This window comes from Podarcis tiliguerta (genome assembly GCF_965153285.1).
Source record: "Podarcis tiliguerta genome assembly, chromosome: 18".
NCBI classification, from domain to species: domain Eukaryota; kingdom Metazoa; phylum Chordata; class Lepidosauria; order Squamata; family Lacertidae; genus Podarcis; species Podarcis tiliguerta.
This window is the reverse complement of record NC_139551.1, coordinates 10,551,559-10,566,075: the sequence shown is the minus strand read 5'-3', so window position 1 is coordinate 10,566,075 and position 14,517 is coordinate 10,551,559. Positions and strand designations below refer to the sequence as shown.

Here is a 14,517-nt window from a genome sequence, read left to right as displayed (position 1 = left end):
TCTTTTAAAAGTTCTATAGGGTTTTTTTTTATCTCCTTGACATCTGACGGGAGGATGTTCCACAGGGAAGGCACCACCACCGAGAAGGCCCTCTGTCTGGTTCCCTGTAATCTCACTTCTCACAGTGAGGGAAACACCAGAAGGCCCTCAGAGGTGGACCTCAGTGTCTGGGCTGAGTGATGGGGGTGGAGTCGCTGCTTCAGGTATACAGGGCTGAGGCTGTTTAAGACTTTGAATTGTACTCGGAAATGTACTGAGAGTCAATGTAGTTCCTTTAGGACCGTTGTGATATGGCCCCAACAGCCGCTCCCAGTCACCAGTCTGGTTGCAGCATTCTGGATTATTGCGGTCCTGAGCCATTTATAATGCATTTGCGGATGTTATATTCCACAATGTATTAATTTTTGTGCGGATATTCCCCTAATATGCGATTTCTGTCAATGGTGGTGTGTCAGCAAGCCACGGCGCAAAATTTAGATACCTGTGAATTTTGAAAGATTGGCGTGTTTTGGGTCTCAGATTGCTTGCAAAACTGCAAATTCGACAGATTTCTCTTTGGATGTGAACTGAATCAATCTCTCCCCCCCCCCCCCATCCCTAGACTGGCAACTTATTCAGATTTGCCTTTTTAAAAGACCTTTTTGGCTGTGGTCCTTCCTTTGCAGGGGGGTTGGACTAGATGGCCATTGGCATGCCTTCCAAATATGCACATTCTGTGATTTATAATGATCGAGCGTGCTTAAAGGTAAAGGGACCCCTGACCATTAGGTCCAGTCATGGCCGACTCTGGGGTTGCGGCGCTCATCTCGCTTCATTGGCTGAGGGAGCCGGCGTACAGCTTCTGGGTCACGGGGCCAGCATGACTAAGCCGCTTCTGGCAAACCAGAGCAGCGCACGGAAATGCTGTTTAGCTTCCCACCAGAGTGGTACCTATTTATCTACTTGCACTTTGACGTGTTTTCAAACTGCTGGGTTGGCAGGAGCAGGGACCGAGCAACGGGAGCTCATCCCATCGCGGGGATTCAAACTGCCAGCCTTCTGATCGGCAAGTCCTAGGCTCTTGTGGTTTAACCCACAGTGCCAGCCGCGTCTCCACGAGCGTTCTTACAAAACCATAAATGAGCATTGCCACAATCGCCACCCCACCACCGAATTAAACAAACAAGAACATAACTTTACAGTCAGAACCTAAAGCATTCACCTGTAACTAAAATACATCAGATCTCTATCTCTCAAGGGTTGGCCACATTTTAGCAGAGGACGGCTGCCTGTCCTTTCAGAAGTGTTGTGCTTGCCTCTTGCTTTGATCAGAGGGCTGGCCGGCCTTCACAGACCCCGCAGGGAGAAAAAAAGGGCCGAGTGACCTCAGCCCTTAAAAAAACTCCTTGATTAAACATCTTTGAAGATACAAATGAAAAATTAAATATCCAAGAGGTGAGTTATTAATGTGAGAGAGATCCATAACTATGCACACAAATGATCCTAATGCTTTCTTCCTCCTTTATATTTCCTTTAGAGGGTTTTCCTTTGCAGGGTTTCAAAGTGAAGAGATTACTCAATGGACTGGTATAGCTCAGTCGGTAGAGTTTGAGGCTCTCAGGGCTGGGGGTTCGAGTCCCATGCTGGGCAAAAAGATTCCTGCATTGCAGAGGGTTGAACTAGATGATCCTTTGGGATCCCTTCTGACCCTACGATTCTGTGGCTATGCAAAGATGGCACGAATATTAAGAGGTCAAAATGGTGAACTTTTTATAGAAGAATGGAGGCCTCTCTTTTTTGGAGTACAGTCATATCTCGGGTTACAGCCGCTTCAGGTTGCATTTTTTCGGGTTGCGCACCGCGCCGAACCTGGAAGTACCGGAATGGGTTAGTTCCGGGTTTCGGCGCTTGCGCATGCGCAGAAGCGCTAAATCGCGCTTTGCACATGTGCATAAGCGCCGAATCACAACCCGCGTTTGCGCAGACATGGTGCTGCGGTTTGTAAACGCTGCGAGTTGTGAATGTGCTTCCCACACGGATCATGTTCGCAGCCTGAGTGTCCACTGTATATTTAAAAGAATGAAAGAAATCGCAGGCAGGATTCAAAATCGGAGCAGCGAAAGTAAAATGATAAAGTAATTGTATTAGACATTTGAGTTTGATTTATAATGCAGTAGAAAAGAGTATGAACAGAAACAATTTGGAGGTGGGTGGGAGTCAATACATGAAACAATGCAACTATTTAATTTGAAGTCCATTTGGAAAAATTAGGAAATTCAACAAAAAGTACATTATGTATAACAAAACAGATAACTCTTGAACTTGATGGCCTTTGGGGGTCCCTTCCGATGAATTGTATTCTACGAAGGCTACTAGCCACAATCTCTAGGCTCTGCCGCCACAATCAGAGGCAGCTATGCTTCTGAACAACAGCTGCCGGAAACTCTTGCGCACGGATCCTGCTTGCATGGTGGCCACTGTGAAAATAGGATGCTGGATTGGGTGGGCCATTGGCTTGATCCGGCAGGCTCTCATGTTCATATTCGCTGAGGGAGGGGGAAGGGACAGGGATACCTGGAGCCACTACCGAATTTGGATCAACAGTGTGCGGTGTGCAAGAGGAGGACCGTCAGCAGGGGGCACCAGAGTCAACGAGAGGCAAAGAAGCTGTTCAAGACCAAGGATGAGGGAGGGAGCTGACAGGCAGAAGGGCTGGTTTCACACAAGAAGGCAGACTGAGCTTGGTCTCCACCAACTCTGGATTTGCAGCTGCAGAGAAACAGCGCAGCCTGCAAGCCATCCCTTCCCAACGGCGGAAAGATCTCTTGGCTGCAGAGGGATTTGGGTGGGTGTCCGCTGCTCAATCAGGAGTAGTTTTCGCTTTCTCTTCTTGCCTTTCCTCCGTCCGGGCGGCGATGCTGTAGTAATAGGTGCGGATGAGCGTCTCCACTGTGGAAAAGTCCGGCCGGTCTTCCCACCTGGGAAACGGAGGAGAGAAAATTAAGTGGGAGACCTGCATGTTTGCCAATGAGATTTGAAGGTTGCCAAAGGCGCCGGCGTCCTGGAGACTCGTACTTGCACTGGCCTCTCCCAACCCTGCAGCAGGGAGTTCTGCAGGTTAACTCCATTCTGCACAAAGAAGCATTCCCCGTCCCAGATATCAGGTGTGGGTATTCCTTGGCTCACAGAATGATCATTCTGGGATGTTACGGCAGTGGGGAAAGCTGTACTGTAACTTTAGAATAAATGTTTTTTTTAACTAAAAGAATCCCAGATATTGGCCTGCCATCCCTGTATGGTTTTCGAGAGGGCTCGGCTAATTCAGAGCACTGCAGAAGAGTCTTACTTGAAGGTCCAGCACTGCTGCATCAGCTTGTACATCTCGGGGGGGCATTTGGGGGGGCAGTCCATCCTCTTCCCTTCCTCCAGGAATGTTATCACCTCCGGTCCTTTCATTTTCTAGTGGAATGGTGGCAGAGAAATTGACTGGTTTGTCTTAAGAGCAGAGAATAATAGAATCATAGAGTTGGGTCATCTAGTCACAGCTGTCAACTTTTCCCTTTTGTTGCGAGGAATCCTATTCGGAATAAGGGAATTTCCCTTAGAAAGGGGGAAACGTTGACAGCTATGCATCTAGTCCCCCTGCAATGCATATGATTAAGAGTCTTGTGCTCTAACAACAACAACAACAACAACTGCATGGTAAATAATAACTATTATATTATATATATATATATATATATATATATATATATATATATGAATAAACATATAGATAGGTAGATTCTTGGGACGTGGGTGGCGCTGTGGGTTAAACCACAGAGCCTAGGACTTGCCGATCAGAAGGTCGGCGGTTCGAATCCCCGCAATGGGGTGAGCTCCCGTTGCTCGGTCCCTGCTCCTGCCAACCTAGCAGTTTGAAAGCACCAGTAGATAAATAGGTACCACTCTGGTGGGAAGCTAAACGGCGTTTCCGTGCGCTGCTCTGGTTCGCCAGAAGCGGCTTAGGCATATTTATCCCGAGGTATGACTGTATATGGGACGCAGGTGGCGCTGTGGTTAAACCACAGAGCCTAGGACTTGCTGATCAGAAGGTTGGCGGTTCGAATCCCCGCAACGGGGTGAGCTCCCGTTGCTCGGCCCCTGCTCCTGCCCACCTAGCAGTTCGAAAGCACATCAAAGTGCAAGTAGATAAATAGGTACCACTCCGGCGGGAAGGTAAACGGCGTTTCCGTGCGCTGCCCTGGTTCACCAGAAGTGGCTTAGTCCTGCTGGCCACATGACCTGGAAGCTGTACACCGGCTCCCTCGGCCAGTAAAGCGAGATGAGCGCCGCAACCCCAGAGTCGGTCACGACTGGACCTAACGGTCAGGGGTCCCTTTACCTTTACCTTAGATAGATTCTTATGGGCAGATAGATGGATTCTCATGGAATCATAGAGCTGTAGAGTTGGAAGGGACCCCTGAGGGTCATCTAGTCCAACCCCCTGTGGTGCAGAAGCATGCAGTCCCTCGGCCAATTAGAAACCGGAGCAGACCCTGCTTAGTTTGCGAATGTGCTAGCAGTTTTATATATGGTGAGGCTGGTGGAATGTTGCAGGATGTGGGGCTCCCGAGCTACTCAGCTTAGGGGTGTTCACCTTGTAGGGTTTCTGTCCGTAGCTAAACGCCTCCCACATCGTGACTCCGTAACTCCAGACGTCACTCTTGCTGGAGAACTTCCGGAAGAGGATGCACTCTGGGGCGTACCACTTCAGCGGCCACTTCCCTGTCGTCTTGGCCTGCATCGGAAGGCACAGAAGAGGGGCGGTGAAGAATCGCCAGGTCATGTGCGTGGTGCAGAAGGAGAAGACTTGGGTGGGCGACCCAAGCAAAGACAGGCCCCACCTTAGCCCAGCTTCCTGTTCTCACAGGGGCCAACCAAAGGCTTCCTCCCTCCTTTGTTTCCCGTCATTCTAAGCTAGACTGCCTCTGCCCATGGAAGCTCTATTTAGCAGTTGTAAGAAACTCAGAGGAGCCTGGCTGCTGGATCTGAGGGCCCATCCAGTCCACCCTCCTATCTTCATGGCGTCCGACAATATGCCCTGACCTCTGAATGCAACGGAAGCAACTCTCCCCAGTTGTGATTCCCAACAGCTCAGATCCAGAGGTAAGTCATTAGAAATTCATTTCAATGGGCAAGACCTGTTTTTTATTCCATTTCTATCCCAGATTTCTTCCCAGGAACTCAAGGTGGCATGCATGACTCTCCTTTGGTCTGTTTTAATTCTTCTGAGGAACGCTAAGAGACTGTGGCTCACCCCAAAGTCCCCAGGTGACCCTGACTGAGGGTTTGAACCCTGTTGTCCCAGGTCCTAGTTCATAACACCACCACTACCACCATCATCAACAACTTATTGCTTACACTCTAACAATGCTGTAGTTGGAGTCACCTCGATATAATCAAATGCCTTCTTGTTTTCTCAGAATCTAGTTGAGCAGTTTCTTCCCCCCTCCCTTAGATACCTTAGCTAGGGCTGGACGATATATCAATATATCGCCCAAAACCAGTTTGAAGTCCATATTGTGATATTGGTTTCCTAGTTTTTAACCTGGTAATAAATATATTGCGAATCATGATGTGTGTTAGGGCTGGGCGATATATCGTCCAAAGCCGGTTTCAGGTCCATATCATGATATTGGTTCCATAATTCTTGACCTGGTGATATATTGCAAATCATGGTGTGTGTGGGTGTGTGGGTGTGCTCTGCAAAAATCACAATGGGGGGAAACAGTGAAGCCAGCCAATGCCTCTACATAGCTCCATCCTTATTTCAGACATTGAGATATATCAGTATATCTTGGTATTTAGCTCATGATATATCACAAATTTGAAAACCAGCTCCTTCCTTATTTCAGACATCGTGATATATCCATGTATGACAATGTTTAGCTGGTGATATATCACAGTGTTGAAAACCAGATATCGCCCAGCCCTAATCTCAACCATTCTTGCATCCCAGCAGATCACTCTCTGACCTAGAATCATAGAATCATAGAGCTGGAAGAGACCACAAGGGCCATCGAGTCCAACCCCCTGCCAAGCAGGAAACACCATCAGAGTACTCCTGGCATATGGTTGTCAAGCCTCTGCTTAAAGACCTCCAAAGAAGGAGACTCCACCACACTCCTTGGCAGCAAATTCCACTGTCGAACAGCTCTTACTGTCAGGAAGTTCTTCCTAATGTTTAGGTGGAATCTTCTTTCTTGTAGTTTGGATCCATTGCTCCGTGTCCGCTTCTCCGGAGCAGCAGAAAACAACCTTTCTCCCTCCTCTATGTGACATCCTTTTATATATTTGAACATGGCTATCATATCACCCCTTAACCTCCTCTTCAATGGATCCCTAACCCATTTTTCATTTCTCACCAGATAGTAACTGTCATCAGCGGCCAGAGCTTTGGACAGCCCAAAATCACTGATCTTGGCATAGTGTTGATTGACCAGCAGAACATTCCGGGCAGCCAGGTCTCGGTGGACAAAGTTCTTCTCTTCCAAATATTTCATGCCAATGGCCACCTGGTGCATCAACTCAACCACATTATTCACGGGGACTTCATCCCTAGGGGTGGGAAAAAAAGTTATTCCACGGTTAAGGCATTGACGTAATGAGGGTTCCTGAGCTGGAGAACCCAGTTGCTTTAGAACAGGGAAGAGGAAACTTGTGTGTGTGTGTGTTTAAGATATTAAACAATAAAATCCAAACTCATGTATGAAAGAATGATAAAAATCAACATATCAAGAGAATAAGAAAAAAGAAAAAGCAAGAGGGGGGGGGGGAGATAGAGATAGAAGAAACTTACCTCCACAACCCTCTCTGTCAATTGTTAGTACTACCATTATTATATCATTTAATATAAACACTCCATGAAAAATTTCTGGCTGGAATTAAAATTACAGTTTTCATACTATTCTGCTAAATGGCATTTTGTTATATTTCCGTCCCAGGCCCAGCCTTCCTTTTTTGTCACTCAAAAAGTCCAGAATGGAGAAAGTTCCTTAGCCTGAGGACTTCCAGGGAGGTCTTACCTGCATTTTGTTTGGTAGAATCAGAGTTGGGAGGGACCCTGAGGGTCATCTAGTCCAACCCCTCAGGGTCCCTTCCAGCTTGATAATTCTATGACCTCAGTGTCAGGAGCTTGTCCTACTCTCGTGTAGGACCCTAGGAGAGACACATGCCTGACTGGCATGTTCTCTCCCTCCTGGTTGATTGTTAAGGAGCTTCAAAAGCTTTCTTCTGCCCGAACATCACAGCGACCGATGCCAACCGACACCGGCACACTTAGGGATCTGCAGAGTTTGCGCAACTCAGCATTTTGGCTAATCTACTTTATTTACATATGAACACACACGGAGCTCTGCAACAACAAGGCTCCCTCTTCTCTCTAGCATCAAACATCCTGTCTCCGTCACTTCCCACTCTGTGGAATCAAAACATACACCATCATGTGATAGATAACAATCCCATGACTGCAATCACGGAGCAGGAATGCTAACATCCAGAAGGTGGTGAACTCTCCTTCATTGGAGGTTTCTGAACAGGGGCTGGGGCCCCCACCTGTCAGGGATTCCTGAGCTCTGAGTTCTGCATTGCAGAAGGTGTCCCTCCCAGCCCTACAATTCTATGGTTAGTGGTATCCCGTGGCTCAGACCCGCGGCTCACATCTCTCAGGAGCCAAGCGTTCTATAGTGTGATCCCAATATCGTAAAACTCCCTCCAGGCTGAGATGAGACAGGCCCCTCCCTTGCTGAACTTGACAAAGACATTTCTATTCCAGAAAGGGGGTTGGACTGGATGACCTTCAGGGTCCCTTCCAAGCCTACAATTCTAAAGGAAGTCGCATTAGGCCTATTTGGAGCCCCTTTTATTCAACGGATGAACCTGCCACCCACTTTCCGACCTTCTTTGGAGAAGAAGAGTTGTCCATAAACCTCGGAAATAAAGAACTGGATTTGCAGTTCCGCCCGGGACCTGCAGATCCAATCTACGGCGGGATCGACTCACTTCTTAGAGGAGAGGAATCTGTTGAGCGAGCCTCCGGAGGCCATCTCCATCACCAGCATGAGCGCCTCGGCCTCACAGACGCCGATCATGCGGACGATGTGAGGGTTGTCCAGCTGGTGCATGAGCTGCGCCTCCTTCATCATGTCGTCCCTCTCGGCTTTCTCGTTCCCGCTTTTCAGGATCTTGATGGCCACGTCAATGTGCTTCCTAGGGAGGAGGGGAGCAGAGGTTATGGCGATGGGTTGCAGTTGGCCTTGGCCTTTCAGAAGAAGGAGGGAAAGGAGGCTGGGCTCTTAAAGGACTCTTTGGAAGACTATTTGAAAGAGGCATTACACCCAAACTGGAATAATAATAATAATAATAACAATAATTTATTATTTAAACCCTGCCCATCTGGCTGGGCTTCCCCAGCTACTCTGGGCGGCTTCCAAAAAAAAAATTAAAATACTGTAATACATCAAACATTAAAAGCTTCCCTAAAGAGGGCTGCCTTCAGATGTCTTATAAAAGTCTGGTAGTTGTTTTTCTCTTTGACATCTGGTGGGAGGGCGTTCCACAGGGCGGGCGCCACCACCGAGAAGGCCCTCTGCCTGGTTCCCTGTAACTTGGCTTATCACAGGGAGGGAACCATCAGAAGGCCCTCAGTGCTGGACCTCAGTGTCCGGGCAGAATGATGGGGGTGGAGACGCTCCTTCAGGTATACTGGACCGAGGCCGTTTAGGGCTTTCAAGGTCAGCACCACCAATAATAATAATAGTAATAATAGTAATAGTAGTAGAAGTAATATTTTCCTGCTCTAAGAAGAGGCTTTCCCCAGTGTGGGGAACAATATGTGGAGGAATTATTATTATTATTATTATTATTATTATTATTATTATTATTAAAAATAAATTTTATTTAACATAATTATTGCAAAATGCAAGCAAAATACTGCAAATACATACATAAATATATCTTTCAGATAAGCACACATATATAAAAAAGAACAAAAAAGAAAAAAGGACGAAAAGAAAAAAGAAAAAATAAGAAGAAAAATTGGAAGAATTTCTTCCAAATTTATTCTACAAATATCTCAATAATAAAATTTCACTGATGGACTTCCATCGCTTACACTGCACTTCCTATATACATTTTAAGCAAAATTGTTTCTGTTGTTCCATATTTTCACCATACAATCTCATACAAATATTCTACTTTGTTGTTGTTGTTGTTATTTATTCTGCTCTAAGAAGAGGCATTCCCCAAATGGGGAATAACCACCACCATCACCAGCTATCTGGCTGGGTTGTTTCCATAGGTCTTCCATAGGTTTTTTTTTATCTCCTCATCTGATGGTAGGACATTCCACAGGGAGGGTGCCATCACTGAGAAGGCCCTCTGCTTGGTTCCCTGTAACCTCACTTCCCTCAGTGAGGGAACCATCAGAAGACCCTCAGAGGTGGACCTCAGTGTCCGGGCAAAATGATGGGGGTGGAGACGCTCCTTCAGGTATACTGGGCTGAGGCCGTTTAGGGGTTTAATGGTCAGCACCAACCCTTTGAATTGTGCCCAGAAATGTACTGGGAGATGGTTTTTAAGGACTGGTGTTATATGTTCTCGGCGGTTGCTCCCAGTCACCAGTGTTCTGGATTAGTTGTTTCCGGGTCACCTTCAAAGGTAGCCCCACGGAGAGTGCATTGCAGTAGTCCAAACAGAGCATGGGACAATCTGGTGAGACAGGGCAGGGAGGGTTTCAGCTGGTAAACAGCTGCCCTGGACACAGAATTGACCTGCGCCTCCATGGACAGCTGTGAGTCCAAAATGACCCCCAGGCTTCACACCTGGTCCTTCAGGGGCACAGTTGCCCCATTCAGGACCAGGGAGTCCCCCACACCTGCCCGCCCCGTCCCCCCAAAACAGTACTTATCTCTTGTTGAGATTCAATCCATTATAAAGCATCATCCATTTTAAAATGGGGGTGGGGGGTTGTTAGCCCCATGAGGACTGGGATCTTACTTCGAGCCCCAGCTCTGCATGTAAAATCAACCCCCAGCTTCTCCAGGTGCAGTTGGGATGATCCCTGCCTGACTCTCTAGAGAGCTACTGCCAGTCAGTGCAGGTAATACTAAGGTAACCAGATCGTTGCTCTCGCTCACGATGAGGGAAACTTACTTCTTCATCTTGTAAACGCCTTTCCGGACGGAGCCGAAATTGCCTGCCCCCAGCTCCATGTCCTCCACAATCAGGTTGTTCCTCTTCAAGAACAGCTTTTTCTCCTTCAGCTCCTCAGGGTCGCTGTAAGGGCTTTCGTAGCAGGACGTGTCCATGGGCAGGATCCGGCCCTTTTTCCCACGGCCTGCGCCCATCCCCAAGAGATATTTTTTTTAAATTTTTTAATTTTATAAATTATAATTTTTAAAAAAATTATAATTTTTTATAATTTTCATAGTCACATAAAAAAAGCAAAGCGTTATATTAAATTGAACATTGAGTTCCCTTCTCCCCCTTCCATTGTTCCTTCTGGTGACCCCTTGCGGCTGCAGGTACTAATATTTACCCTGTGTTTCCCCTTTCCCATCTTATCTCGACGTGCTTTTTACTGCTGAGATTACTCTAGTCCTGCTAACGTTCTAACCTGTTTACAATGATTCTTCAAATATTCCACAAACATTTTCCAATCTTCCTTAAGGTATCCTTCTTCCGGTTCTCTTATTCTAACAGTTAAAGGTAAAGGGACCCCTGACCATTAGGTCCAGTCGTGTCCAACTCTGGAGTTGCGGCGCTCATCTCTCTTTTTTAGCCGAGGGAGCTGGTGTACAGCTTCCAGGTCATGTGGCCAGCATGACTAAGCCGCTTCTGGTGAACCAGAGCAGCTCACGGAAACACCGTTTACCTTCCTGCCGGAGTGGTACCTATTGATCTACTTGCACTTTCAGGTGCTTTTGAACTGCTAGGTTGGCAGGAGCAGGGACCGAACAATGGGAGCTCACCCCGTCGCGGGGATTCGAACCACATATCCCATTCAGGTTGCCATAGTTGCGTAAAGAAACAGATTATCTGGAGACATCTGACTCAGTTATTCCTAAGAGAAAGGGTTTTGGTCTTTTTAAATAAAAGACCTTTTAAATATATTTTTTTCATTTCAGTGTACAGTGGACGCTCAGGTTGCAAACATGAGCCGTGCGGGAGGCATGTTCACAACCCGCAGTGCCCGCAATCTGCGCACAAGCGGGTTGCGATTCTGCGCTTCTGTGCATGCACAAAGCACAATTTAGCACTTCTGCGCATGCGCGAGCGCAAAACCCGGAAGCAACCTGTTCCGGTACTTCCGGGTTTTGGCGTGTCCATATCCCAAAAACGCGCAACCTGAAGCGTCTGTAACCCAAGGTATGACTTTATGTCATCACTGAGAAGCCCAATTTACATGTCCACCACATATGGCAGAATGTCCTTCTGTCTCTTTGCATTCCCAGCAGTTATCTGATTCCCCTCCCCCAAGAGATCAAGGAGACGGTCATGGAGCGCTGATAGCGAGTATTAATCTTGAAACAATGTGCAGGTGGTATTTAACACCAAATAAACTGGTCAAAATGCCTAGAAATGTGTCAAGTAAATGTTGGAAATGCCAGCAGACAGAAGGGTCATTCCTCCATATGTGGTGGGCATGCACAAAAGCTAAAGGCTTTTAGGAAATGATATATAATGAAATGAAGAAAAATTTTAAATGGGCCTTTAAGACCACAAGATTTTCTTATAGGAATAATAGGGACGGAGGTTTCAAAGAGGAAGACCAAATTATTTATGTATATGACAACAGCAGCTAGAATATTATATCCACAGAATGCAAAAAGAAGGTAATAATAATAACGTCAAAGGAGGATTGGCTTTTGAAAGCAACAGATGTTGTGGAAATGGCAAAGCTGACTGGAGGCCTTCTGTGGATTATTTAAAAATATTATAATAAAATGAAATCATGGCAAGATTCAAGATAAAAGCAGTGGGGGGGGGATGATAAAATGATTGCAGGAGATGAACTTGGTGTGATTTCCACCTTTTCTTTCTTTTTCGCACTTAAAGAAACAATTAATAGAGTGAATTATTTCTTAGATGCCTGTGCAAAGTTAAAAACTTCCTTTCCCAACAGTGCTGGGGATGCCTTTGTTGTAGTGCCACCAGTGGCCACAGGGTGGCGCTGCTGTTGCTGCTGTTGCTGTTGGATTCTTTTAGATTTTGTTGTGATTTATGCGGAAATCGTTTGGTTTGGTTGTGTGTTTTTTAACACTTCATTTATTAGTCATGACTACTTTTGTTATCTTGTAGTTATGCATGTTCTTCATGTTCTAAGCTGCATTGAGCATGGTTTCATAGAACCCTGGAATCCTGGAATTGTAAGGTAGGGAGGGAACCCCAGGGGTCATCCAATCCAACCCCCTGCAATGCAGGAATCTCAGCTAAAGCATCCAGAACAGTTGGCCATCCAAGCTCTGCTTAAAAACCTCCAAGGAAGGAGAGTCCACAACTGTGGGAAGGCAGCACATGAAAAAAATTACAGTGGTGCCCCGCAAGACGAATGCCTCGCAAGACGGAAAACCCGCTAGACGAAAGGGTTTTCCGTTTTGGAGGTGCTTCGCAAAACGAATTTGCTATGGGCTTGCTTCGCAAGACGAAAATGTCTTGCGATTCCCGGGGGTTTTTTTCCCCTCCCCCCCTTTTTCCCAAGCCCCTAAGCCGCTTAACAGCTGTTCGCTAAGCCGCTTAACAGCTGATCGCTAAGCCGCTTAACAGCTGATCTAAACCGCTAATAGCCTTTTAGCAGCTAATCCGCTAATCCCTTAAACCTTTAATAGCCGCTAATAGCCTTTTATTAGCTAATCCGCTAATCCTTTAAGCCTTTAATAGCCGCTAATAGCCTTTTAAGGGACACGGGTGGTGCTGTGGGTTAAAGCCTCAGCGCCTAGGGCTTGCCGATCGTAAGATTGGCGGTTCGAATCCCCGCGGCGGGGTGCGCTCCCGCTGCTCGGTCCCAGCGCCTGCCAACCTAGCAGTTCGAAAGCACTCTTGGGTGCAAGTAGATAAATAGGGACCGCTTACTAGCGGGAAGGTAAATGGTGTTTCCGTGTGCAGCTCTGGCTCGCCAGAGCAGCGATGTCACGCTGGCCACGTGACCCGGAAGTGTCTTTGGACAGCGCTGGCCCCCGGCCTCTTGAATGAGATGGGTGCACAACCCTAGAGTCTGTCAAGACTGGCCCGTACGGGCAGGGGTACCTTTACCTTTACCTTTAATAGCCTTTTAGCAGCTAATCCGCTAATCCCTTAAACCTTTAATAGCCGCTAATAGCCTTTTAGCAGCTAATCTGCTAATCCCTTAAACCTTTAATAGCCGCTAATAGCCTTTTATTAGCTCATCCGCTAATCCCTTAAGCCTTTAATAGCCGCTAATAGCCGCTAAACCGCTAATAGCGCTAATCCGCTAATGGGCTTGCTTCGCAAGACGACAAAAGGGAACGGATTCTTTTCGTCTTGCGAGGCACCACTGTATGTGTGTATGTAGAGAGAGAGGAGAAATGCCTAGAATGAGAAGAGAGGAGAAAAGACTAGAAACAGGGATGATGAGAGTGGAGGCTTCTGTCTGCCTAACATCAATCTACAAATGGCTGACACTGAATCTGCTCCCCAGAGGAATAGCCCCACTGATCCTCTGTGACCAGTTCCAGTCAGGCTGGCAGACAGCAGTCCTGAACACCCTTCAGAAACTGGGTTTTGCCCCTCAAACCCTTCTAAGCCTGGGGTTGGGCCAGGCAAAAGCTACGGTCAGGCAAAGAATCATAGACACCGAGAGACAACAGGACTGCTCAAGGTGCCCCCACTATAAAATTGGAGAAATCGAGAGAGATATAGCCACACCGGCAGCATATCTCTTCTTTCACGTATCCAAAAATGCAAGAAGGGCTTTTACACTCGCCAGAAGCTTGGCTCTGCCCTCGCCGGATCCTTTTAAAAAGTCCCATATGCTCAGAGACTTTGCGCCTGTTCATTGGGGGAGATAGGAAGCCCAGAGCACTTGTTCTTTAGATGTCCCTTTTAGGAAGAGGCACGGAGTGAGACCACTGATCCCCTGCTGGTGAGGCTCGCTGACCTCCCGGGAAAGCAAAAATGTGACCTTTTCCTGTTAGGCAAAGATCATAAGACGACCCGGATGGTCGCCAGATTCTGTGTACAGATCTGTAGGCGCAGACCATCCCCTGACTCAAACTAGTTTGTTAAGATAATCCCCAAAACTCGGTTCCGTGGGTGATTCTGGGCCATCTCTCTGTGATAGCTTATCTTAAAGTTTTAATTGCCTATACACTTATCGCATTTATAAATTTTGAATTTACTGTTGTACATTGTTTTAAATGTTTGTTTTCCTTTAGGGATTGTACCCCCAAGTGTGTTTACTAAGCTGGTCTCTGACCGTAATAAATTATCTATCTACAGTGGTGCCTCGCAAGATGAAATTAATTCGTTCTGCGAGTT

The 14,517-nt window shown here is 46.9% G+C and overlaps 1 protein-coding gene across 1 annotated transcript in view; it reads right to left on the bottom strand.

Moving 5' to 3' along the window:
- Nucleotides 1–2,080: 2,080 nt before the first annotated feature.
- Nucleotides 2,081–14,517, bottom strand: part of ZAP70 (zeta chain of T cell receptor associated protein kinase 70) — a 37,156-nt gene continuing 24,719 nt past the window's right edge. The window contains exons 8-13 of the mRNA XM_083421621.1: nucleotides 10,174–10,357; nucleotides 8,023–8,229; nucleotides 6,387–6,579; nucleotides 4,619–4,759; nucleotides 3,326–3,438; nucleotides 2,081–2,957 (exon numbers count right to left, since the gene is read on the bottom strand). Of these exons, the coding sequence (XP_083277747.1) occupies nucleotides 2,840–2,957; nucleotides 3,326–3,438; nucleotides 4,619–4,759; nucleotides 6,387–6,579; nucleotides 8,023–8,229; nucleotides 10,174–10,357 (956 nt within the window). The 3' untranslated portion in view covers nucleotides 2,081–2,839. The remainder of the gene's footprint in view (nucleotides 2,958–3,325; nucleotides 3,439–4,618; nucleotides 4,760–6,386; nucleotides 6,580–8,022; nucleotides 8,230–10,173; nucleotides 10,358–14,517) is intronic.